The following is a 27,041-nucleotide window of genomic DNA, read 5'->3' as shown; positions in this document are numbered from 1 at the left end:
AAAAATTGGAGATACTTTATTTATATGATAGAGAAATCTCACATTAAAGTCTTCATCCTTTCATTAATTCACAAAAAGCACTATCTCAGTTACAATTAAAGGAAAAGATTCACACCAAACCATAAAGACTTATTTTGTCTTCTTTTCTTCCCCCTGTAATAAGAACAAAAATATACTAAGTACCGATTCAATGAATGGGTGCAGAAGGTAACTGGTTCTATTATTTTACATCAGGGAAATACTAAGTAGAAGGGAAGGTCTTCTGATGGCATTTGCTGAAACCTTAGAAATAACCTAAAAAGACATAACCTAAGAGAATTTTGAGGTTGTTGAGTCACTGATTTACCATGGTGGACACAACTTTGTTCCAGTGTTTTTAAAATAAACTTTCTGCTGCATTGCATTTATTTTTTAAGAAAAGAATTTAATGGGGGCACCTGGGTGGCTCAGTCGGTTAAGCGTCTGCCTTCAGCTCAGGTCATGATCCCAGCGTCCTGGGATTGAGCCCCGCATCAGGCTCCCTGCTCTGCGGGGAGCCTGCTTCTACCTCTCCCACTCCCCCTGCTTGTGTTCCCTCTCTCTATGTCAACTAAATAAAAATAAAATCTTAAGAAAAGAAAGAATTTAACGGTAGGTCTCAGGACATATTTCACTATGGATCAGTACTTTGGGAGAATGATCGTTATATTTATCCTTGTCTGAATTTTTTGTTACCTGAAGTAATTTAAACTCCCAAAGCAGCACGAGTCTTTGCAATCAGTTTTGGACCCTGAAAAATATAAACAAATAAGAATCAGCCAACGAAGACATGGATGACTGTGTCAGTTACACAGTGAACTCTCCACTATCTAGGGGTGAATTCAAGTACATCTCTGATGCCAACAAGCTGGGACAATGGAAGTCAGAGAAAAAAAAAAATCCACTCACCCCTACAGTATAGATAGTGTGTTCTTCCTATGCCAATTTCCAGATTGTGACCAATCGTCACCACACCCCTCACCTTCCTCCACATGTCAGTCATAGCAACTGGAAGGTTTGCAGAGAAAGTATAACCACTGTGTGCTAATGGTCTCTAAATCTAAATGAATGTCTTCTCTCATCAAGGGACATTTTTCTTTTTGTAGCTTATATATCAGAATATATCAGAAATGGTTTGCATCAAACCTATGTTATCAGTTTTGTTTCATCTGATTTGGTTATCGGTGTCCCACCCTCTTCTACTAAAAACACAGACATATACTGGTAAGTGTACACTTGACAAAAAGGCAGAATTACAGGATATCTTTTAAAATTATAATGATGCATGGCGCCTGGTGGCTCAGTCGGTTAAGCGTCTGCCTTCAGGTCATGATCTCAGGGTCCTGGGATCGAGCCCCACATCGGGCTCCCTGCTCGTGGGGAGCCTGCTTCTCCCTCTGCCACTCCCTTTGCTTGTGCTCTCTCTCTCTCTCTCTCTCTCAAATAAATAAATAAAATATTTTTAAAAATAAATAAACAAAATTATAATGATGCTATATTCAAATATATCTAGTAACATAAACTAAAGGCTTACTAAATGTAGCCAATTATAAATCCAGTTAAAATTGCTAAATAATAAGATTAAGATAATTCCTAATTACTAGTCTGTTGGAATACCAAGGTATGCTCCTAAATGAGTTTAAAAATATTTTTTATAAATATTCCCCCAATATCTTGTTTGCATAATTAATTTGCTATTAAATCCTCTTAATCCATTTAGCTGAATTGATCAGTTTTTAGGCCAGAAACTGTCTAAATTATCTTCAATTAATTACATATTCACTTTATAGTTTACTCTACCAGGAAATAAATCAAACTTACTAATTCTCTTAACATATTTGAAAATTATGCTTCTTCCTAATATTTAGTGAGAAAATTGGGATTATTTCTTAAATATCATAAAATCCCTTAATCTATTTCTAAGTAAATTTAAATCTCTCTGGCATTATTTTCAAGTTATAGATTAGTGGAATATTCTTTTCATTATGCATTACAGAAAATGCCCTCCCAAGGATTTCGAATGTGAAAATGAGCTGCACGTACCTCTTCCTCAAAGCAGGCTTCCTGCTCTTGGCCTTGGCAGCACTTTTCCAGTAGACCAGAGAAATCTGCAATGACAGCCTCAAGTTGTTCCTCTGTTATTTGTGGCTTTTGCTTCACAAGGTTAATGAGAAACCTATAATTTAAACGAAATAAAAGAGAAATCTGTTACGCAAAGGTATTTTTCTAAAGCCTTCCTAGTGGAGAATTTTTAGGGCCCTCTCAACCCTCTGCCCCCAAACCTTACTCCATCAACCCATCACCAGACTTACAACCCCTACTCTGTCCAATGCCTGCATCAGAAAGACTGAGGCTAGAAATAGACAGGTGTTCTACTGGTCTGGATTTGTGCAGATTATAGCTGAAACATGATTTTATAGTTCCACCGTGCTTACATGTAGTAAGACACGGTCTTTTTCTTACTTACCTGGAATATCCTTTCCAGTTCTCCACTCTAGAGTACATCCTATCCATACTCAAAGGCCCAGATTTCCAAACTCCTGCCGTCCATAATTATCACACCCTTACCTGAGCACTGGCTCCACTAATCATCCGTGCTACTCAGTTAGCAACACTTTCATATAGGAATTGATGTTGACCGGGGAATAGGGAAGAGGACTTGGCAGAGGAGGCAGCATTCTTACTGTACCTCAGGACATGACACAGATTGTGACAACGGAAAAGGGAAGAACAGGTTTTCCGAAATGAAGGAAAACCATTTCCAAAGCAAGTGGGTATTAAAATGCATGGGAATTTGGAGAACATAAGTTCCATTGACTTGGATTACCATCACGCCATTACAGGATGCCTCATACAATGAAATGAAATGTGCATTCTATCTCATAACACCCATACTTCATGGTTGAATCAAATATTATGGTTATTCTCTTCAAAAAGTGAACAGTGTAAAAAAAGGTTCAATGGTGTTTTTCCAGTGTTTTGGAATGGAAATACCCAAACTTACTGCCAAGACATATCCCAATTCTCCAAAATAGATTGCCCACTTTCCCTCAGTCCCAACACATATCACAACAATAGTTACAATGGAGACTATTTTTACAAACAAAAAATCGTCTGCCCTTGTGAATTTTTCCAGACCTATGTTCCAAGGAGGCTGTGAAGACACTGAGACAAAACTATTTTAAAAGCCACTTTCAGTGCTTTGGGGCAATAATTTCTCCTAATGAGTCCAAGATTGTTGGGTGTGTAAGGCAGAAATCTCAACTACTATTTATTGTTGTTGGTCTTCTCCATGCTAGCAAATGACAATTTCTTACTGTTGCTTCATTCTTTGCAGTGCTACACCCTGAGCTTGGCACAGATCCTTATGGAAGATGAACTTGTCAGAAGAGAAGGGTGAAGGGGTGTATGTTTCATCCACCACTAAGCTGCTGAAACACGGCCTCCTGTTGGCATATGAAGAAGTGCAGCACTGACCAACACCAGGGTTTACAGGAGTCTCCTCGTGCCTGATGCATAATTGTCCAATAATAAGGTCAGCCTGGTTAGGAAAATGAGAAAGAAGACAGCAAAGCAACTCAGCATTAGCCACTAAGTTGATTCAGGTTTCCAGAGAATCGTTGCGATTTTTAATGCCCAGTAATTTATAAATATTACAGAAAAATTTGCTACCTGTGTAGGGTCATGTGTTGCCACATTGCAGATTCTTTTTTACCCATTTGTTTGGGATAAACCTCACCATTTAGTGGCAGATTTTCCATAGGTAATGTTGAAGATAGTCCTTTCAGCTAGTTCTGTCAGCTATTTGAAATACACTTCCACTTACACACCTACTTCCAAAGGGGAAAAAATTATGCGCCCTGACCTAGGAAATCAATACATGGCTTAAATTTCTTACGTATACCTAGCTGAGCTTTCTATTTTATTTTGCAGATCCAGAGAATCGCTTTCTGAAGGTAAGAATAGCACAAGCCTAACCCATTCATATACATACATACATGCACACATGCATGCATACAGCTAATATATAATCCTAATTGAAAAGAAGTAAGGCTGGGGCACTGGGTGGTTCAGTCGGTGAAGTGTCTGACTCTTGATTTCGGCTCAGGTTATGACCTTAGAGTCTGGGATCAGCCCATCTGCGGCTCTGTGCTCAGCTCAGAGTCTGCTCCCTCTGCGCCTCCCCACCCCCTAAAATAAATAAATAAACCTTAAAAATAAAAAAGAAAAGAAAGAAGGCCAAAATGTGTGTGTGTGGGGGGGTGTCTTTTAAGGCTTTCCTAATGTAGAATCCTCCTACCTTCCACATGTCGGAGATATTTCTTAAACACCTAGCAATAACTTGTAATAAGGGTCAACATGTTTTGTGTGTATATTGTGTATCAGGCCAGTGCTGAATGAGTTACAAGGATTACCTCATTTAAGACAGTGTGGGTGGTAACAATTCTTATTCCCAAATGTCAGATGAAAAAGCTGAAGCCTAGAGAAATAACTCGCTTTCCAGAGTGACGCTACTAACAAGTGGTGAAAGTGGGATGAGGATGTGGGCAGGAGGCTTCCAGAACCTACACTTCTGATCTGTTACGAAGTCCTGTGTCCCTGCAGCCTCTCAATGTGTGGAATTCAATAAATGATGAAGACGACTCTGAATCACAGGAATCCTTTCACTCCTAACTTTTGGTGGAAAATTCCAAGACACGACGACTAGCTAGCAAGTAAGTCCTCAGCATCAGAAAAAGGAAAGAGGATAAGGGCAACAATAAATGTACAACTTTGTTCACAACTGTGATTTTAAGGGGAAAAATAATGAAAGAAAATTCAGACTGTAATCTGACATGTGATGCTGGTGACATTAGAAAATAAAGATGACTGGCATTGCTAACTAGAAAGTCCTGTTATTATTCAGAAGGACTTACCCTGCTCTATACTCTTTACCTTGTTAAAGGGGGAAAATGTCCCTAATATAATAAGACTATACTACAAAAGGCAAATATGTAAGTATGGCTGAAAATAAAATGACTAATTTTCATCTCTCAGAAGTGAAGCTTTCTATTTTATTAACTCAATTCACATTTTTTTCACTGCATCCATTAGACCAAAGCCAGTGCTCATGGGTGCACAATGGTGTAACTCAGATACATGGGTGAACTAGATGCAGGGGGATAATAACACCAGTGGAGGTGTGTGAGACAAGCAAGGAAATTCTGAAGAAGGTATGGCCTTGGGTGCTGGAGCTTGGGCTCCAGGAAGAGGTGCACATGCATTCAAGTATCAGCCCCACCATTTCCTACCTGGGAGACATTGGTCCTAACATAACTTCTTTGAGCTTCATTTTCTCTATCTATAAAATGAAGATGATAATGGGGCATTTCAAAAGGGAGTAGTATAATTGTTAAATGAGAGAATACGTCTGTTAAAAGAAGTGCAGTGTGGGTCTTTAGAATAATCCTGAAGAATTGCTATGTTGTTATTAGGGTGAAGTGATGGTCTCCATGTTGGTTTAGGAAAGGTGGCTGGTGAGAAGCAGGGCCTCAAGGTGTAGGGGAGTTTGAAGTCCAGTAGGCTCACTCCTTGGTTTTCTTTTTCTTCTTCTTTTTAACAATAAAGTATATAGTGAACAAAAAGAAGAAATCTTGAATTGAACGACTTGTTGGTTGTTATATCTTTCCCATCCATAAATCTTGCTCAGACAGTGCTGGATACACCGGCCGCACTCCCACCAGCCATTCTAGAAGGACAGGCGGCCTAGCCACATGCCAACTGTTCAGAGCTGAGTTCATGCCCTCTCCAACTGTAATGAGTTGAACAAGCCTGGTAAAGCCATCTCCACAGTGGTTTTTACCATTTGCCCTAGGTGGGAATCATGAGACTATTTCAAGCCACACGGGGCAGAAACAATGGGACTAAACAAAACACTCACCGCTCCCTCGCCACAGGCCAACTGTTTGTCCTCACTGAGTTGGCAACAAGTAGCTGCTGCGGTTGCCATTTTCCTGGTGAAGGCCATCAGCTCAGGTGGGGTCAGCTGAGGGGCCTTCTTTGTGTACGCAACAAGAAACCTGGAAGAAGCATTTTTCACCAAATCCTGAGCCATTTGTGAGTTTTGGGACTCCTCACTCTTCAAAGACCCTCTTTTGGTATCAGAAGCCATGAAGTCAGCTCATTTGCTTTATCCTCATGGCACTGGGACCACCTTTCGAGATGCATTTACTCTAACAACCACCCCCTGTACTTCTATTCTATCAACATATCACAATGGGAAAACAAACGCTGGATGATAGGCTGACTTCTATTCCCAACCTCAAAGCTTCACTGATTGTAATTTTGATCTATTTCATGTTTTGCAACAGAATAAATAGCTTTTCTGCAAAAATCTGCACAATTTGGGGAAGCCAAAGCCAGTGCCAAAGATCAGACCTTCACAAATCATTCTTCCTCCTCCCTAAAAGAGGGAAATGGGGATCCCCACCTTCTCCCAAGGGAAACTGGGTGATCAGATTACACTGATTTCCAATCTGAAATAGGGGCTGAAATTAGAGTAGTGTTGGGTGACTAATTTAGGTTGCTATTTCCCCTCACCATTTCATCATTTTAAATCACTAAAAATACTGTTTAAAAAAACATACACAAAAAAGCAAGAAACAAAAAACATACGCATTTTGTAAGTAATATTCTCCTAGCTTCTGGAAGAGGCCACAGCTTCGTTTTGCCAATGCTTGACTTTCTTGGATGTATTTCTCTAATTCCTCTTCCTGAAAATACAAGTATTATTACATACTTTTTTCTCTTCCTGAACACAAAACTTTGTAAAAATTGATCAATAATATGTTATTCTATTATGACACCAATCTTAGAAAAAACAATTTTAGAGGTTTTTTAATACTAAGGATAATAAAGTGTGAATTGCGAGAATTAAAACAAATGGACTTTGGGGAGATTAAAATTTTGTGAATCACACAGAATTCAATCTTTGGATAAAGGACTACAGTTCTTTCTGTATAAATTCCTGCTTTTCTGGAACTGTTCAACAATGAATATTATTTTTATTCTGTGTGTCAAGGAACTTTTGGTTAACATTTTTACTTCTAAAGTAGACCACTAGTTTTTGACTACTAGTTAATAACTACTTAATATCTAGATGACTACTCAATAGATATAACTCATTAGTTACTAGTTAATAACTAGATGCTCTCAAAAAAAAAAAAACAGTATTTTTAATGGGTAATATCCATGCAGGTTTTCAGACTCTCCCTAAAGCGAGAGCAAATTACCCCTTTATCCTGGCATTCAAGACGGTTTTCAGACTGGGAGCACTTCTCCAATAACTCCTGGTATCCTTTAGCGACTCTTAGAACAACTGGGACAGCAAGTTTCGTATGTCTTCTTGAATATTCATAAGTAAATCTGGAATATGTGTGAAAAAATATCATGTTATTGGAATTAAGAGACAATTTATTCCTGGGTTATATGGCATGAAAAAGTTAAAATTCAAGTACATAAACCTGAAATCAAATTATGACTTGAACTATATGCATGGTAAAACTAATACAAATAACAATCCCTCCAACTGTTTTAAATGGTATTTTGTTTTCTTCTGCACTCTTCACCTGGGTTTTTCAATTATGAGCTTCACAGTCATTCATTCAACAAATGTTTTTCCAGTGCCGACTCTATGCAAGCATTTCTCTAAGCAGTAAGGATTCAATAATGTATAAGATAAAATGCCTGACCTCTCAAAAGCATACATTATTGAATAAATAAAGCATACAGAATTGAATAAGCGAGAAATAGGTCATCAGATTCAGGTGGTGATAAATCAATGAAGAGAAGATACAACAGAAGGGGAAAAGTGACTCCTGATTGACAGCATTGGTTAAGAAATGTCTCTTTGGACTGCTCTTTTGGAACAGAACCTGGGTGAAGGAAGCTACATAAAGATCTGGGGGAAGACCACTCTCAGCTGAGAAAATTTCTACTGCAAAGAACCTTTCTAAGTGAAGAACTGTTTCTGTTAAGCAATTAGCGTTGGATGTGTGGGTGGGTGAATTTAAAAGATAATTCTTGGATTTACTAATTGTATTTCCAAGTTATAGAAGTAAGTCATATTTAGTTCTGCCACCAATAAATTGTCAATGCAGGTTTTTTCAATCTGGACTTTGTTCTTGTGTGCGTAATTTTATTTAGCAAATGATGTGTGAATGTCCAATCTGTAAGCAATGATAAAGTGATATCCTTAGGGAATATTAAAAAGAAAATCGGGCCATTATTTTCATTCTTACATTAGAACCAGACTCTTAAATTTATAAAGACTCTTGGAGATCATTAGGCATAACATCCTAAGAGTTGCAAAAATCTCTCCTCTGATGGTGTCCATAGAACACTGTACAATAAAGGGCAATGTATTAACTTGACTGCTTGCTTCCCTTAAAGGCAAATAGAATGAGAACATGTGCTATCAATTATATCGATACAATTAACTACTATACTGCAAGTGTCTCAACATATGTTTTGATTTTCTTACAAAAATAAAACATACATTAAATAAATAGCAAATAAACTGTTCTAATAAAAGCTCTTCTATCTACTATTATCTATTGAGTTATACTTTGGGAGAAAGTTCTTAAAACATGCACAATGAAAAAGCACGTTCTTAACCATGAGCCCTTCTTATCACAAAATACTCGGATCTTATTTGGAAGCTCAGTGGTGGTCTTTATATGAGTAATCCATACAAAGATGACAATGCTTCTGATCCCAGAGAAATTGATACAAAATAAAATATAACCTCAGTTAATATAGTGAAAGTCCCATCAGTGTAAGATAGATCCCATTTCCTTATTCCCTACTCACCTGCTTAATATATTTTGACTTTACATTCTAGTATCACCCTCACATGCTGAGCTCAAAAACCATAGCTATCATTCCCCATGTCAGCCACACAAAGCTGTCAGCTACATCCTAATCTTTACTTATGTGAACATACATTTACCGAGTGTGTTACCTTGCCATGAAAAGATCTTTTTCCCTTGAAGAAAATTGGTTGAAATCTCTTTCTCCTAAAAACCTATTTAGATTTGGAGATAAGCCTTCAGGTTTGTCATCATTTTCTGCATGAATTATGCATTGACCCAGTTCAAGTATGGGCAATTTGCAGCATTCTGCTATTTTGCTTGACAGAATATCTTGTTGAGAACATATGTAAGACATAATTTTTTCCTGTAATAGGAAAAATGAAGTATAAGTTTTACGGGTTTATTCTTTAATGCGGGACCTCAGGGCCAATTCTAGGAAGGAAGGGAGGGAGGGAGGATTGAAGGGTGGGAGGAAGGGTAGAAGGAAGAGAAGGGGGGGAGCAAAGAACTAAGGAAGGAATAGAAAGAAGGCATTTTACTTTGTCTCCCATTTTAGTGCTTTCTCCCTAGTCTGCCTTTCCTCACTCCTTTTCACCTACCCCTGTTTGTTCAATTCTTCCTTTCATAGCTGTCAACTAAAACCTATTTTATTGTATTGGGAAGATTTTTAAAACAAGAGAGAAATATACGCTCCAAACCAAATGACATGCACATTGGTATGTATCTTTCTATTACTACTGAAATTTGCTACTGGACGTTTGCTGTTGACGTCCTAATACGGAGATCAAACTTTCTGCTCCATTGTTAACAGAACAATCTGCAGTGACCCACTGTGACCTCCAGAGGGCAGGCTATAGATAATGAAATGGCAGCTCATCTAAGTGGCCAGAATGAAGCCGAGCTTACATATCACTGTCACGGGACCAAAAATTCTATGCATTCTCAATAGGGACAATTAGAAAGCATTATTCAGCCATTAAAATCAATTTACATACCATACTGAAATTAATTTTGCCATTTTAAAGGAAAAGGGTGGTTATGAGCTCCAAAAATGGAAAAATAATTTTTTAAGTGCCTATAGAAATTAGTAAAATTGTCAATTAAAACCAAGAAAACTAACTTCAAAAAAAAAAAATAGTTCTTATTATGGTGCCTACTATGCAGGTAAAAACTTTTAAAAGGAAAAATAGATGAAATCGGAAATCTGTCTTTGGGAATCTTCCCAGGCTCCTCGCACCAGGATCTCTGCGGGTGCTCAGAGACCGTGCCGCTCAGGCCTCTTCCAGCCTCAGCTTCCGGCTGCCTTCCAGGACTCTTTCAGCCAAACTGCGGAGGGACCTGCTGAAATAAGCATTTATCCTCACGTTCGATCTTTTGGAAACCATGTTCAAGCCCAGATTTTCGAGCCATTTGAATATCTAAGAGCAATAATTTTAAACCTTCTTGGAGAAGAAGGTGTCTCATCAGGGACTGGAGAGGGAGTAATTTGGGGATAGACGGGCCTCTGGTACAGTATAAAGGAAGCCTCAGGTTGGCCCAAAAGAGACCAATGCCACGCTGCTTAAATGGTGACCAACTATGGCATGCTCGAGGATTCTGTGTTGGGGGCTTGGGGGTTTTGGTTTTTAATTCTCCTAGAGCCCAATATCCACACCTCTCTTTGGCGCGGTTAGCTTTGTATCTTGTAGAACAGTTTCTTGTGTTATTTTTGTTGTTTCTTGTGCTATTTTGCTGTCTTCATATAATAGATATCTCTATATGATAGATATAATAGAGCCCCTTCTGTGTGCCAGGCATCCTGCTGTCAGCCTTTGGAGATTAACAGTAAACAGAAGACAGTCCCCAAGCGTCTCATCTCTATCAGACTATAAATTCCCTGAGCTTAGCTTGTGCCTTCATCACAAGTGCCCTTCACAGTGTCTAGCACACAGAAAGTATTCAATATATAGTTGTCAAATGAAATAATAAATGGATGGAAAAACAAATTTGTTAAAAGAGTCTGTCCCTCCCCCACCAAGATCCTGTGTGGAATTTACAATCTCCTTCAGAAGAAAGAATGAATGAACGGGGCACTAGTCTCATGAGAGGAGAACACCTCTTAAGTGAAAGGTAGGATCAACAGAAGATGGTTTCAGTTTCACTGTCAAGAAGTCTGTGACTTTCCTCAGCCAGCTAGTTACCCTACCCTGTGACCAACTCAAACAGCCTTCTCCCGTTTAGAATGGGAGCAGAAGAAAGAGAAGTTAGTGGAACTATATCAGGAGGCAAGACTCTTTACCCCATCCTGCAGACATTCCAGCACATTTCCTCTACAACATTCCTCATGTATGTGGGCCACATCCAGGACCAGTTTCTGAATTTCAGTAAAATTAGCTTTGGAAAACTTCTGACTCAGTTTTGTAACCGTTCTAGAGGAGGGAAAGAAATAGAAGTCAATCCTGGTTATCTACCAACATTAAATAATACTTAGAGTATTAGTGTAGTTGCTGCTGCAAAGAGAAAGAACTGAATGAAGTGCTCCTGCCGTCCCAAAAGAAAAGGAAAAGCATTCTAAGTCCAGTATGTTCCAGCCCAATCTTTCAACGCAGTGGCTTTCTAAATTGACCTGTCCCCACAAGTAGTTTGGACATGATGTATTTGTCTTCAACAGCTTTCCTGTGAATTGGGATGAAATCTGTCTTTTCACTGCTCATCTATGATGCTGGGTGTTTGGAATCACCTTAGTGAGTGGGCAGGAAAAAATTAAAAGGACACACAATTAAGAAAGAGAAAATTCCATGAGAATAACAATCATTTTTTACTTGGGAGAAAAAAAACACTTGTGGGACTACAGGAAGGGGTGTCTATGTGCAAACCAACGAAGTGAGACAAGAGAGTAGAGCAGACTAAATCCAGACGTGTCAGCACGCCAAGCCACATAGTGTGTGGCCCAAAAGGGAAGGAAGAAGGAAAAAGTCGTGTGACTTCTACATATTTCCTTAAATTTTAAGAGATGTCTAGATGAAGGCTCTACTCCCTAGAGCAGCTGGTGGTGTTGCTGCTTCTGCTAAGGGTAGATTTTCTTTATGAATGTATAACATTTAAGTGTAATCACTTATGGATAGTAAATGATAAATACAGTCATTATAATAATATTTTAATTCATATTTTGTTAGTAATTCATGAGTCCATCTACGTTTCCAGTAGAGTTGGAAGGTAGTTAAAGCAACATCTGACCTATTCCAAGAAAAAAATTTCAGGCAGTCTTGGAACTAACTCCATAACTACAAACCTTATCCTAGATCTCCACTGTGTATAGTATGTTTAAATGTGTAATTTACCAAGCAAACAAATAAATAAACTGTGAATGCAGGGACTTAATAGTCTTCCATTAGCATCTCAGATACTTTCCTCGACTAGAAACATCTCATCGTAAAAGTTGAAGAGCACTTCAAACCAGTGACGTAGTTTCAAATTTTCTAGTAGCCACATCAAAAGGGAAAAAAGAAACAGTTAAATCCATCTTAATAATATTTGTTGATCCCAATATATCAAAAATAATACCATTTCAACATATGATTTCCTTCTTCTGTGGAAGCTAAAAAGTAAAACAAATGAGTAGCCCAACAGAAAACAGAATCAGACCTATAAACACAGAGAACAAACTGATGGTTGCCAGAGAAAAGGGGTATGAGCATGAACCTGAGCAGCATGGGGGAAGGCGAGTGGGAGATACAGGCTTCCACTGAGGGAATGAATAAGTCATGGGAATAAAAGGCACAGTATAGGGAGTATAGTCAACGATAGTGTAATAGTGTTGTGTGGTGACAGATGGTAGCTACATTTGTGGTGAGCATAGCGTAAGACAGAAATAAGTTGAATCACTACGTTGTGCACCTGACACTAATGTAACTTTGTGTGTCAACTATAGGCGAATTAAAAAATTCTTTGAAAAAGTTATTTCAATATGCAATTAACATAAAAACCTATTAAGACGATATTACACGTTCCCTTTTTTCATACTAAGTCTGTAAAATCTGGTATGTCTTTTCCACCTGGAGCACGGTTCCTCACTCACATCAGGCAGATTTCAACCGCTCAGGAGCTGCATGGGGCTAGCGGCAGCCATGCCCTGTAGCGCAGCCTTCAACCATTGGTAAGTCTGGTTTTTACATCTCATGTCCAAGTCTCAGCTGTCAGGAGACAGACAATTCAAGATCACTGACCTAGCAGACAGTAAGGAAAATAAATCCTGATCAGGACCTAGAAAACTGGGCTCTGCTGACGCGCAGTGTGGTCCTGCCTAAACGGCTTTCATCTCTCTGGGTCTCAGTTTATTCACATGTAAAAATGAAGAGGTTGAGCTAGATGATTAACTGTCTGGGGTTTTTTTGTATTCCTCTTTATCCTAACAACAAAGATAGAATATGAGACAGAGGTAAATTAAGTAGGCTTTAAAAAGTGTTAAGCAGCAGACTATCAGTTAGCTTCCTTCCAATCCTGGGATTTCATGATCCTAATCGCATTAGCTCTCATCAAAGGAACCTTCATTCTCTACAACAGTGACAATGAGAAAAATGAGCTCAAACGGCAAAATGGTAGTTTTGCAGATCTCACCTTCTTCCCTAGATACAGCTTAAACTTACATGGCTCGGAAGGTTCGGGGTCCAAAATTTTTCATTACTGCACATATATGTTGATTTAACAAACTGCTGTCTCTTAATTCTTTTATAATCAATGCTGTCTAGATACAGAAGAAATAAGTTGTCAGGAAAGGATGTATTTTCCTTTACAGGCGCTAATATTTAGAAAAACAACCAATACAGGTAAAACATCAAACCATAAAAAAATTTTACTAAAATTATAGATGTGATACATTTGTACAGAACTTTATCCATTCTTTCTTTCTTTTAGATTAGTTTATATACATCGAAGCCAGACAGATTTATTTAAAATACCTCAAAACAAGAACGTTATAACTTTCTTACTTGGGATAATGAGTAAACAACTGTACTTTTAAACAAATTGAAACCTGATAATTTCTTAAACGTTTGCTTTATCACAAAAAAAGAATGTCACAGCCTGACATTCTGGGAATAGTCACAGTTCTTAGGAAGTTTTCTTGTAGGACTTCTGGTGGCAAGTGATTACTTGTGGATGTTATTCTAGCTCTCCAAACCTAAGAAAGCTACTCACTTCTCTAAACCGAAGTTTCCTTTTGTTAGATGATGATGTTTACACCTCAAATTTGTTCTAAGGATCAAAAGAAATAATGAGCTTAAAGTGTTTGTTTTCTTTTTCTCCTCTCTCTCCTTCTGTACCTCCTTTTCTCCTCCTGCTCCTTCTACCCCATCTTCTTTCACCTCTTAGTCCCCTCTCTTACGCTTATGTTATCACCCATACCCTGTCTTCTTTCATCTCCCCCCCGCAATCTCCCGTCCTTAGTCTTATAATAATTATTGACCAAAGGAATGAATACAAAGCAGCAAGTCCGGCTGTTTTAGCCCAAAGAATATCAGACTGCTGAAATATGCTCAATTCTGAACATGGTATTCTGCATGCAAAGCATATTTCCATTTTTAACTTTGTTTGGTTTTAATGAGTCATAGCTAGATTAAAGTATTAGTTCAGATATCTATACAAATAGAATACCTTTGTTTGGAAGCATTCAACTGCATTTTCAGCTTTGCAGCAATGTGGAATTATTTTGCTATAGTGGGCAGCCAAAGAAAGAATCGTGGGTGCATACAGAAAAGGGTGCCTTCTTGCTATCTCATAGATGTACCTATGAAATGAAAAGGAGCTGTAAGATTTGCAAACATATAAAAATAGGACTACTATTAGAACTGGACTCTGGAATTTGCTTAAAGAGTCAGAAAACAGCCATATTTTTTTCCACATGCCGAGAAAAATTTTGCTTACTAGAGATCCCCAGGGGGAGAAACAATCTGACCACCAATACCATATTTTATTATGAGAACCAAATAGGCAGAAATGCTGAATATGATTCTTATCAAGGTGTCCTTTTCAATAAGCACATTCAGACATGCTTGGGGGGTCAGTAAATCCAGACCTCCACTAAGTAAGATAGGAAGGTGGAGTTTTTTTTTTTTTTTTTCTTCATCAGTACAGAATGGAATCATCCTCCTTGACAGTCTCCATAGCAGAGATGGTCTAAGGGCAGGCTCTCTATTTCTCTGGCTCAGGCGTGCAAGAGAGCAGCGTGCAAGACAGACGTGATGGAGAGTCAGATATAGGATTCCCCAACGGAGAACCTGAGTTCAAGTCCCTGCTTGGGAAGGTACTAGCACTGTGCCCTCAGTCCGCAGTGTGAATTATCTTAACCTTCTAAACCTCAGATGAGGACATCTGCAAAATGGGAGGAAGAATGACAGGAAAAAGGACAATAGACTTCAAAGGCAGGTCATGAGCATTAACCCAAGCAGACGTGCAAGAACACATGGTCCTACAACATCCTAAGTGCTCGGTAATTGCTAGCCTTAAACCTTCCTGGAGCTCTAAAATTTTTTTATTTCCAGGCATTTTGGTGAACATGAAACATCAAATATTTGACTCCAGAAGGAATCACTTTGTGTGGTACTAAAATATTCTTAGGCAAGCTAAAATGGAAAGATTAAAAGGGGGGGGAAATGTACCTCTCAGGAGACTAAGGGAAAAACTGGTGGGTCTGGTGCGTGGTCTGTACCACATCTACCACTCATGCTGTGGAAACAAAGTTGCACTCAGAATGGCTCACCTAATTTCCCAGGGCAGGACCTCAGCAGGTGCAACATTATTGCCACTTCTCCATATTTTAGAGTATATCCCTAAATTGCAGTAATTCTAGATTCTGCTTGATACTGCTCTCCTACGGGAGTTTTAATTTACCTTTAAATTGGATCTTTACCTGTTCATGAACATATCCCTGTTTTCTTCATATGCTTTACAACTGGTGACAGGTTCTGGAACTTGGAAGGGAGGGATCGATGCTGGAGCAGCCTTTTTGTGTGCTAGTAAACAGTTATGTCTTTCCTCTTCGCTTTGGCTGCAGCAATCTGAAAGTCCGTACTTTTCAGAAATTTCCTTCTCATGGCAAATTTCTTCCAGAAAGATAGATAGCTATAAGAAAGATTTGGATTTTTTGATTGTTTGTTTGTATGTTTTTTAAATGTATTCATTTGAGAGAGAGTGGGCGAGTGAGAGAGAGAGAGAGCGTGACTTGGGGGAGGAGCCTAGGGAGAGGGAGAAGCAGGTTCCCCACTGAGCAGGGAGCCCAAGCAGGCTCCATCAAAGGACCCTGGGATCATGACCTGAGCTGAAGGCAGACGCTTAACCCACTGAGCCACCCAGGCGCCCCAAGAAAGATTTGCTTTTAATGAAAGACAACTAAGTTTACTTTGAAATTCTGTAAAACACAGGAGAAGTTTTCTAATATCCAAAATCAGAACTACAGATTAAAAAACAATTCCCTATACAAATCCCAATATATTTAATTTCAGCCTATGAGAGCTTTCTTTCATGCCTTTTTGGAAATGGAATTTTGGTTTCCAACCTTGAGAAATACGCGTGACTGTTAGACAAAATTACTTTATCTTAAAAAGAAAAAGGCCATGCAATATTTTATTTCCCCCCAAAAATATTTGAAATATTTTATTTTTCCCTTTTATATTATCAGCAGTTTGGCTCCATGATGTCTAGAAGCTATTTAAAAAATACATAAACCACTTTTTTTGTTGCCTTAATTTTACCAAAATCAGATGATTACACCAGTAGTCTAAAGAATGCCCCTGAGAAATACAGGCTTCATTTTTCTCAGGAAAGTTTTATTTAGCTTGTATAACTGCTAAAATTTAGGAAACCCTAGAAATTTTAAGTAAGACTTTCAAATCCCAATCCACATAAAAATCATGCCTTTAAGTTTACAATGATAAATCATCAACATATAACATTATCATGAACCTCGCATTGGACATAAAATTGCAATACAGAATGTATTTTGCTCCTTTTATACATGCTTTTAGATTAGCAAGATAAGCCAAAAATAAAGATGCCAAACAGGGAGTTTAATTAAATCATCAATTTCAGAGTTGGAAAATATTTTATATCTTTAAAAGGGCATCTCCTCTACAATATTCCAGATATAATGACTTTTGGCCATTCATCAATTCCACCATGACAGACGATTCTTTGGGCCTTTCATTCCATAACTGGGTCACTCTAATCATTATAAAGTTCCTAGTTTTCTCCATTGAGATAAAATAAACAATAAATGATTTCTTGACCTTCTACATTAAGATATACTAAAAAAAACTATTCATTGTTTAACTGAAATTCAAATTTAAGTGAGTTTCATAGTTGGTTATGGCTTGTTTGCTAATCCTGGCAATCCTCAGTACGTGCTGTGTTCCTCACATTCACTATTGTGTAGAGTGTAGCAAAGCTGCTTAAGGTGGTACTTTTGGAGCCTGATGGCCTAGTTTAAATCCTGATTCTGGGCTCCCTTAAAAAAGTTACCTCTCTGTGCCTCAGCTTCCTCAACTGGAAGAATAGCATTTATCTGCTAGGATTATTGTAAATATTTAATAAATTTATATTTGTAGGCAAAGCGGATATTCTACCAGTGAGCCCAGCAAGGGTCTCCTGGCTCACTGGACATCCACCTGATTCATCAGTGCTATGCTCTAGGTCATAAAATATTTTTATTATCAATAGGTATGTAATACTCTCTAGAATAATGCCTGTCACATTGTGTGATTAATAAAAAGTACCTTCTATTACTATTATTATATCTATCTTAATGACAACCCTGAAATGGAAGCTATTATTATTCCTTATTTTATAGATAAGGCATCTAAATCTCAGAGAAGTTAAGTAACACGTTCATGGTCACCCAGATACTCAAATTTCAGAACCTTAGTTTTTAGTCACCATGCTTATATTGTCTCTTTACAACAGGCACCCACTCTTTTCCGCCCTCCTCAGCAGTTCAGAGTTAACCCAGTTCCTCTTTCATGCAACAGCTCTTCAAATATTTAAATGTATTTCTCATGCCTTCCCTGTGTCTGCTCTTCTGCCTGCTAAACTTTGGTCAAATATCACAGTGGGATATTATTATTATTATTATTATTATTATTATTATTATTATCATCATCATCATCATTCACTCACCTGGTTTTCTAAACACTCTACAGGATGCACACTGCCAGTGGATTTTTCAATTACAGTCAGTGTATCTTTCACCATTTTGCTTACTTCTTTGTAAGTGGCTTCTTGAACAAACTGAGCAAAAAATATGGTAGCTCTGAAACAAAAATACATATGAATGCTTAAGGAACAGACATGTCAAACTGCTTTTGCTCAAGAGTAGTTTTTGTTTGTTTTGGTTTTCTGTTACGTGACCTGTTTAAGGGGTGACTTTTGCTAAAAATGTATGTGAAATTAGGTTCTAGTCATCCAGAAAGAAATGTCAGTCTTTTTGCCCCTCCCCCTAAAATATACATATATCTATTAAAAAATCAAAGTGGATTTCCCATAAGAGTGGTTCCTGCTTTTGTGGTCACCTACCCACTGCAGTGTAGCTATAACTGAGGGTGTCTATATTCTATAGTTCCTTTTAAATTTAAGCAAAGAATTGGTCATTAAACCTCTATCTGTATCGACTCCCAGCGTGATCAAGATCTGATCCAAGACAGTGCTCATGGATTGACCCAAAGAATTGTTTTAACAGGTTTCTGGGTGCAAGTAGGAGCAGTAACATACTACTTTAAATTCCTTACTAAAAACTTCAGGAGTGTGGAATGGACAGCACTCAAAAGGAAAACACTCTCTACAAATAACAGAAAGTAGAATGTTTTACTTCCATTATCTGCTACTAGGATTTACATAGTATTCAGAATAGAGCATATTGTAATATCAATCTATCAGTATTGATGTGGGAAATTCCTACCTTTATAGATGGTGGTCACCACTGATTTGATACTAATCTTGAGTTTCTAAAATCTGATTTGGTTTTTCCCGTGGAGTTTCAAGGAATCTAGAGGTTAATATCTAAGGCATGGGCCAACAGCTCAACCTCTTCAATATCAATTTGATATCCAATATAAGAAAGGTCTTCAATTCACTTTTGTACTTTCCAGAACTCATAGGGCTATCCAACTTCATTTAATTACCCCACTAAAATTATCATTGCTTCATATTTGAAGTGCATTTATATGAGCAAAACTTACAGGTCAACTAAATTCATCTCTGCAGGACATTGGGAAGAATCCAAAATGGAAGCTGAAAAGCAAAATAAACTCCATGAGAAATGGCAACTGCACCAGGAAAATGAACATTGTTACACAGAAATGTTTGTGTTTAAGTTAGAACTATACAATTTTGGAACCATACAACTGAGAAGACATTAAGGAGCATCTATCCAAATCCCTTAATTTTGTATTTGAGAAAACTAGAGACTCAGGAATAGCTAAGTTAACAAGAATAATTTATGGTAGAGCTAGCACTAAAATCCAATTGTTTGGTTTCCCCCTGTACTGCGACGTTCTAATTAGCTTGGAAATCAGAGGATTAAAAATGCATTTCAGGGGCGCCTGGGTGGCTCAGTCGTTAAGCGTCTGCCTTTGGCTCAGGTCATGATCCCAGGGTCCTGGGATCGAGCCCCACATCGGGCTCCCTGCTCAGCGGAAAGCCTGCTTCTCCCTCTCCCTCTTGCCCTGCTTGTGTTCCCTGTCTCACTGTGTCTCTCTCTGTCAAATAAATAAAATCTTTAAAACAAAAATACATTTCAGTCCTCCTTTTGAACATGATTACACCACAGTTCGCTTGCCTATTTATATCCCAGTCACACCATTTCTTCTTTAGTCAAATAATGGTCCATTTTTTGGAAGTAAAGAACAAAGATGTTACTTATTTTACCAGTCTGAGGGGGTTTTGTAGGTAAAGGAACCAGGATTATAGACACATATATAGAGCTAGATAGAGATATAATATAGATACACATATTTCAAGTTAATATGTATACTAATTAAATAAATAATATACAAAGCATTAATTCAATGTTAACTATATAAGCCATTCATAGATAATGTTAAGCACCCCATGATTTTGTAAACCTCTTGTAAAGTCACAAGTTTATCATTCATTTAAAGATATTCACCATTAAATATTTTTCCTCTGTGTGGAACAGAAAATATAAATAAATCAGGACAAATGAATAAATGCAAATTTAAGAACTTTGATATAGAGAAAAGACAAAAAAGAAAACACAAAATATCTTACCTATTCCATATGCATTTCTATGCATTGTTCTGGATTCAGAAAAATTTAGTAGGAAAATTAAAGAAATTGATACCACCCACTTCATGGTTGCTATTTTGTTGTTGGCAATGGTGGGGGGGAGAATATTGAAAATCATGCTGTAATTCTTTTATACCTTTCTCAAGCAATGCCTGTTAATTAGTAATCTTTTGCTAGTGTATGGGGATATCTGTTACTTTATTTCCTTAGGTTGCAAATGGGACAACTTGTCGATAATTAACAGCACAGGGATTATTTGCATTTTATGTTCAAGGACACAGACTTCTTTTGGGAGGGGAAAAAAAAGGGGAAAAAACTTGCAAGTTCATCCCATTTTGCAAATATAACAAATACTCTTCTCAATCTACAGCATGTTTAAAGAAATCTTTTTTTCCTAAATTGCACAATAATTAATTCCTTTCAAATTAAAAAGTTAATGGAGCCATAAAGATAAAATCCCCAGGCTTCTTATGAAATTCAACTAAATGTAATCATTCATTTTAAAAATCTTAATTGAATGCCTATCATATGCCAGGCACTGGACACCATATTTGACCAACTCAGATTTCACTGAAGAATACATTGCTTATTACATTGTTTAGCTCAAAAATCCTTTTCACCTGATTCTATGTCAATAAGGTCCATTTTTAAGTAATCTATACTGTGTATGGCTTAACAGAAAACTTTGAGCACACACTCTGGTGAACGAAGCCCTATAATAATTTCATTTGTTACAAAATAATTTTGCATGTATATTCAAGCTGAAGTGGATCAGTTGCATTGTTCATTCAGCAACTCAAAATGATTATGTTAATACTAAGAAGAACTTATGAAAGCCTGCCTCACTCCAGGAGCGGTTCCGCTCCTATCTGCCCTGTCTGTCAGGGGCTCTCTATCTTAGCTGCACATTTAAATCACTAGAGGAACTTTTAAAATCCCCATTGCCTAGACTGCACCCCACACCAATTAAATCAGAACCTTTGGAGGTGAGACCTACACGTCAGTATTTTCTAAAACTTCACAGATTATTCACTCTTCCAAAGTTAAGATTAAAAAAAATAATGAACTACAGGTAAAAATAAATAATATGGTGCCTTCATTGAGTACAGTAATACACAGCCATCAAAATAATTTTGTGGAAGAATATTTAATGATACAGAAATAGGCTCATAGTATGTCACTAAGTAAGAAACAGGGAAAAAGATATCAAATAATCCCATTTTTTGTAATTCTCCTGTCTTTCCCCCTGCTCCAAACAACAACAACAACAACAACAACTACAACAACAACAAAAAAAAAACAGTGTAGAAGATCACAAAGTTTTAACACTGGGTTTCTCTAAATGGTAGAATTACAAGTGAATTTCTCTTCCTCACTCTTTTTCTCTTTCAAAACTTGTTCAATGAAAGGTTGATTATATAATTTAAAAATAAAGTTTAAAAAATTGAATGTATTTAAAAAAAATTATATTGCATAAGTCAGAGAAAGATGAATACCATATGATTTCTCTCATACATGGAATTTAAGAAACAAAACAAAAAGCAAAGGGAAAAGGAGAGAGAGAGGCAAACCAAAAAACTGACTCTTAACTCTAGAGAGCAAACTGATGGTCACCATAGGGGAGGTGGGTGGGAGGCAGGAGTTACAAAGATTTAGCATAGCAAGATAAGTTCTTCATTGCTGGTCAAGTAAAATTCCCATTTGTTTGATAATTTTTGTTTATTTTCTGCTACATGTGCCCCCCCCCCCCAGGTTTTGTCTCCTAAGGAACACGCTGACGGGCACAAACCTTGTTCCTTCCTCCGTAGTGAGAGGCATGGCTGACTTGTCTGCCCATTTGAGTATGAGTGGGTCACCACTCTCCTACTATCCTGAAGAGGGCTCTTTACTCAAATATATGAAAGAAACAGCACTGATTATGAAGAACTGAACGCATTTTATGGAACAAACTGTAAACAATGTTGCTAGGCAGGGGCAAAATATCCCAAAGCCTTTCACAGTGCCTGGTCCATAATTCACCCTTAATAACATTTACTGAATGGATGCTGAATGTATTTGTTCAAAGACAGGAATTGAAGGTAGAGGATGAGAGTGCATCTGGCAAATCTCAGATTCTATAAGCTCTGATATCTTTGTGACTTGACAAACCATATTTCAAGTTTTATGCTAATGTGTATATATATATTATATATATAATCTGATTATTATTATATTATTATCTGATATTATATATTATATATATATAAAATCTGCAAGGCTGGACAATCTAATCCCATCCTTTCATCAAGAGATTAGAGGGTCATATGCAAAATGCCTGGCAAGTAGTAGGCATTTACTAAACATGGTTATTTCAATATAATAAATAGACACATAGCTATAAATAATAGGTGCACATCAAGCTGAGGCATATTCTGTCAGCCACTGACTCATCAGGACTGACAAGACTAAACCAGGACTAACAACTCACCGTCAGTCCAGGTCCTATTTGAATCTTTCTTGTGATAATGAGCTGGTTTGGTGCCGTCCTTTGATCTCCTTCCACGTTCTCTCTTGCGGAGCAGGTCTTTGCTCTTCCCTGCCCTGTGATCAGAAAGGCAGTACAGTGTCACTGTTAGACAAGCGAGCTCAGGCACCCGGTTTGAATTTTTGCCCTACGCCTTAGCCCAGCATGACTTCGAGTGAGTTATTTAATCCTTCTGAGCTTTATTTTCATCATCCATAAAATGAAGGTAGTGATAATGCCTCCTTCGTGACTGAATGATTAATTAATGAATGTAAATGGCTCAGAATAGCGTCTTGCCCCGAGTAGCACTTAATAAATGGAAGTTTTATGTATTCATTCAAAAGTTGAAGTCTGCATACTAGACACTGTTCTTTGATGGGAATAATCAGCAAAACCTCTCCGTGGGGTGTAAAGAGCAAGGACTGTTTCTGTTAGCCTGTTCCTTAGGAGATGAAACCTAGGGTGGCCATGGGGAACAGAAAATGAACGGAAACCATCAAATGAATGGGAAGTTTACTTGACAAGTAACAGGCGCCATCACCGCTCTCACTGAACTACACCTAATAGGAGAGGCAGACAGTTATGTCGGCAATCACAACATGATGATGGATACAGTGAGAAGAGGAGTGAAAAGAGGAACACCTGATATTCTTCAGGGGGCTTAGGGAAGGCTTCAAAGAATAAGTAACCTCTCAGTGGAGACCAGGAGGAAAAAATGGAGGTGGGCCAAATAAAGAGAGTGAAGAATGTCCTGGACAAATGTAGAGAGCAATGCAAAGGCCCAGAGGTAGGAGCATGGCGTATTTAAGGAACTGGAAGAAATGCAATTTCTTTTTTTTTAAGATTTTATTTATTTATTTGTCAGAGAGAGAGAAAGCACAAGCAGGGGGAGCCGCAGGCAGAGGGAGAAGCAGGCTCCCCACTGAGCAGGGAGCCTGATGTGGGACTCGATCCCAGGACTCTGGGATCATGACCTGAGCCAAAGGCAGACGTTTAACCGACTGAGCCACCCAGACGTCCCAAAACGCAATTCCAATGAAACACAAAGGTTTAAAGATGGCGAAATTTACTCTGCAAAGGGAATTTCTGGCACGGTTTGCAGGGTCCCATCTCAAAGACCTTTTATATCAAGTTTACACCTCATCCTAAGAGAATGGCAGACTAAAGAGGGAACTGATAAAAATCACATTTGTGTTTTGAAACCATCTCTCTTGTTATAAAAGGGAACAAGACTATGAAGGAGACCACTTAGGAAGTTTTTGCAATAAAGTGGTCCAGGAAGCAGCCTGGATGAGAGTAGTACTAATGGAAAATGTCAGTTGTGGGTAGAGTCAAGTGATATGAGTGAGACAAAACCGCAGGGACTTACTTACTGAACACACATTCAGTTTGGGATGAGCTTACTGAGCTTAAGAGAGAGTGGCCAGTTTACTCAAAAAGTCAGGGTTTTAGCCTATTGACTTAGTGTAATTATTAAGCTGAACACCTTGGTTTTGCATGTGGAGGTATCTTTAAGACCTCCAGGTGGAGAAGTTGATGGGCAGTTGAATAGTGTTCCTTGTCCTTTGGGACAAGATCAAGGCTGGAGATGGAGATTCAGGAATCATCAACTTATAGAGGGTCTTTGTAGGCATGTGATTGGAAGAGAAAAAGAGATCATCGTGAAGAGAGGTACTCTCTCTTTTAAGAGACAACGAAAAAGAAGAGCTTTGAACCACAGTTTGCCTACTAACTGCAAACAACCCTTGATCTATATGTGTCATTGCTCAAAGTATAGCCCTGAGTACACAGTTCAGGTCAAACGCTTTTCCATTGCTGATTCTGTTTACTTTTTCATAAATCTATGAAAATGCTCCAAAGCAACATAGCATGGTAAACTGGATGTTGGTATCAGACAGATTCTAATCTCAGCTGTGCCAATTATTAGTCATATAACATTAGGCAAATAATTTCTGATTCTTAATTTTCTTTATAATGAAATTATAATATTTCCCTTGGATTTTTTTATATATAGATGAAATAATGTATTTAAAGTATCTGATACCTAAAGACGTTTTTTTCAATAACCATAATTATTATCATGATTACCATTGCTATCAGTGTTAAGTATTAGATGTACTCTTCTTCCAAGCAGTTAAGCTGTACATGTGGTTACTAGAAAAATGCCTTCCCCTCAGACAATACCAGATGACTTATTCTTCTGGGATCTATTTTGATCTTTGTGGGTTTGAGTGGGTAGTTGTTTGAAAGTTTGGTTTTCATCCTTTAAATTTTATGTCACTTCCCCTCCTCATCAATGCTTGTAAAAACTTTATCCATCCTTTAAGATCTGTATCAAATAATTTTCCATGAATGTATATTTGATTACTCCCTAGCTAGAAAAGAACCCTCTCGGGGCACCTGGGTGGCTCAGTCGGTTAAGTGGTTAAGCGTCTGCCTTCAGCTCAGGTCATGAGCCTAGGACCCTGGGTCGAGCCCCTGCTCAGCAGGGAGTCTGCTTCTCCTTCTGCCCCTCCTCGTGCTCCCTCTCACTCTGTCTTAAATAAATAAATAAAATCTTAAAAAAAAAAAAAACCAAAACCCTCTCACCTTTAGATTGTTTTCACATGGGACTTCTTTGACCTTCTATCATGTTTGTAAGCTTATGCGATTCTTCCTAAATAGTTGACTTCTTGAATTCAAGGACTCCTCTTGGTCACTCCTACGATGCTTAGGACACTGTCTGGCACAAAGCAGACCTTTTAAGTAGGAAATGCATGGCACTGAATTAGATTGTTCCAGCCAGGATTTATGTACTAACTGCCCTCATTCATTCATTTGACTCAAATACCCTTCTCATGTTGGCATTTATATTTTCTCTGATATTTAGAGTCTAGAGGCCCTGGGACAGATCTAAGAAGAGGACAATACCTAGGGTCTCGGGAGGAAGCTGATGAGTCTAGCTGCAAGTCCTGTAGCTTAAAATAAACTCCACAGAGGGCGCCTGGGTGGCTCAGTTGGTTAAGCGACTGCCTTCGGCTCAGGTCATGATCCTGGAGTCCCGGGATCGAGTCCCACATCGGGCTCCCTGCTCAGCAGGGAGTCTGCTTCTCCCTCTGACCCTCCTCCCTCTCATGCTCTCTGTCTCTCATTCTCTCTCTCGCAAATCTTAAAAAAAATAAATAAATAAACTCCACAGAGCAGACATAACCCACATTCCAGTAGGATGAATGTCTTCGAAGACCTTCAGTCCAATTGGGTCCTCCTGTCCCTTCAGATTTAATTACATTTAGCCCCATGCTATCCTACCTATAGCGAGCAACCAGAATTGCCACCATCACCCTCTCTAGTTTTCTAAGAATCCAAGAGTAGGGGAGGACTGCTTGCATTTATCCTTGAAACCTCTGGTTCTTATTCCCTGGTGCTGCTAAATTCTCTTTCTCTGTGCTTTATCTTCTCTCCTATACGTGCTGTCTCTTCCCTGTCCTGCACCCCATATTGCATATCCCCCAATCGCTTTTTGAAAGAGCCCCCAACACAAGTTTGTATCAAAGAACTTGAAATCAAACATGAAAAGGACTTTTCAGCTATATCAACACCACCTAACTCCTCGTAGAGCCCTGACCAACCTCCTCTCTTCTTGTGCTCTCTCCCCTGCTCTTTTCTTATCTTTTCTCATCTAGCTCTGCCTCCTACTCCCCTTCTTATTACTATCTTCAGGCAGAGCATATCATCTCTCCCTTTGTTTCATTTGAGCCTGTCTAAATCATGCTTTGGAAGGAGGAGGCCACCTTTCACATTTGCTTTCCCTCTGCCCGCACACGCCCCATGAAGCTATCAAAGTATTTTCTTTCATTCCTTCATCAAAGGGATTTTGCCTCTGGTTTTCAGGGAGAAAACATGTTTTCCTTCCCTCCTAGACCAAAAACAAAGTGAGAGGGTCAGAGTCAGAAAAAGCTGGCAATCTGCCTGCCCGACTTGAAAGGATCACAGTGTCACAAGGTCAGCAAGGTGAAGTAAGACATCAGTGTGAGTCAAGCAGAGATAGAGCAAAGTCAGTTAAGGGTCAGTTGGAAATACATTTCACAAAAACCTATGTTCCATTAAAAGCATCTCTCTTTATATGGATCTGCTGCTCCTGCTAGGCTAGTCATGGGTCCTTGAAACAGCTGAGCTGGCCCACAGACTCAAACAGATGATAAACTACTGGAGAGAAACCATCATACTTTGAGACCATCTCCCAAAAGTCCCAGCACAATAACTTGTACAGAAAAAGCACTTTCTATGTACTTTTTGGCAATGGCATATACTTTCTCTGATGAGGAAATACGTATGGCCCCTCTCTTCCTACCTGCTGTAGCCATGGCACATTATGAGTAATAGCAAAGGGAGTCTTTGGCCTTCTGCCATCATCA

At 38.4% G+C, this 27,041-nt stretch overlaps 1 protein-coding gene across 1 annotated transcript; it reads right to left on the bottom strand.

Moving 5' to 3' along the window:
* On the bottom strand, nucleotides 1-20,309 carry AFP (alpha fetoprotein). Its single transcript, XM_045879435.2, has 15 exons — nucleotides 20,127-20,309; nucleotides 19,076-19,127; nucleotides 18,018-18,150; nucleotides 15,757-15,968; nucleotides 14,502-14,634; nucleotides 13,496-13,593; nucleotides 11,149-11,278; nucleotides 9,020-9,234; nucleotides 7,290-7,422; nucleotides 6,673-6,770; nucleotides 5,939-6,077; nucleotides 3,336-3,559; nucleotides 2,062-2,194; nucleotides 715-769; nucleotides 1-153 (listed from the first exon to the last, which is right to left on the bottom strand). Exons 1-14 carry the CDS (start codon nucleotides 20,260-20,262, stop codon nucleotides 725-727), a joined length of 1,881 nt encoding a protein of 626 aa, XP_045735391.1. The 5' UTR covers nucleotides 20,263-20,309; the 3' UTR covers nucleotides 1-153; nucleotides 715-724.
* Nucleotides 20,310-27,041: the final 6,732 nt, after the last annotated feature.

The sequence above is a fragment of the Mirounga angustirostris genome, unplaced genomic scaffold, assembly GCF_029215605.1.
Source record: "Mirounga angustirostris isolate CCGP_5_RB_7025 unplaced genomic scaffold, mMirAng1.0.hap1 SCAF_2, whole genome shotgun sequence".
NCBI lineage: Eukaryota > Metazoa > Chordata > Mammalia > Carnivora > Phocidae > Mirounga > Mirounga angustirostris.
This window is presented reverse-complemented; position numbering and strand designations above follow the sequence as displayed.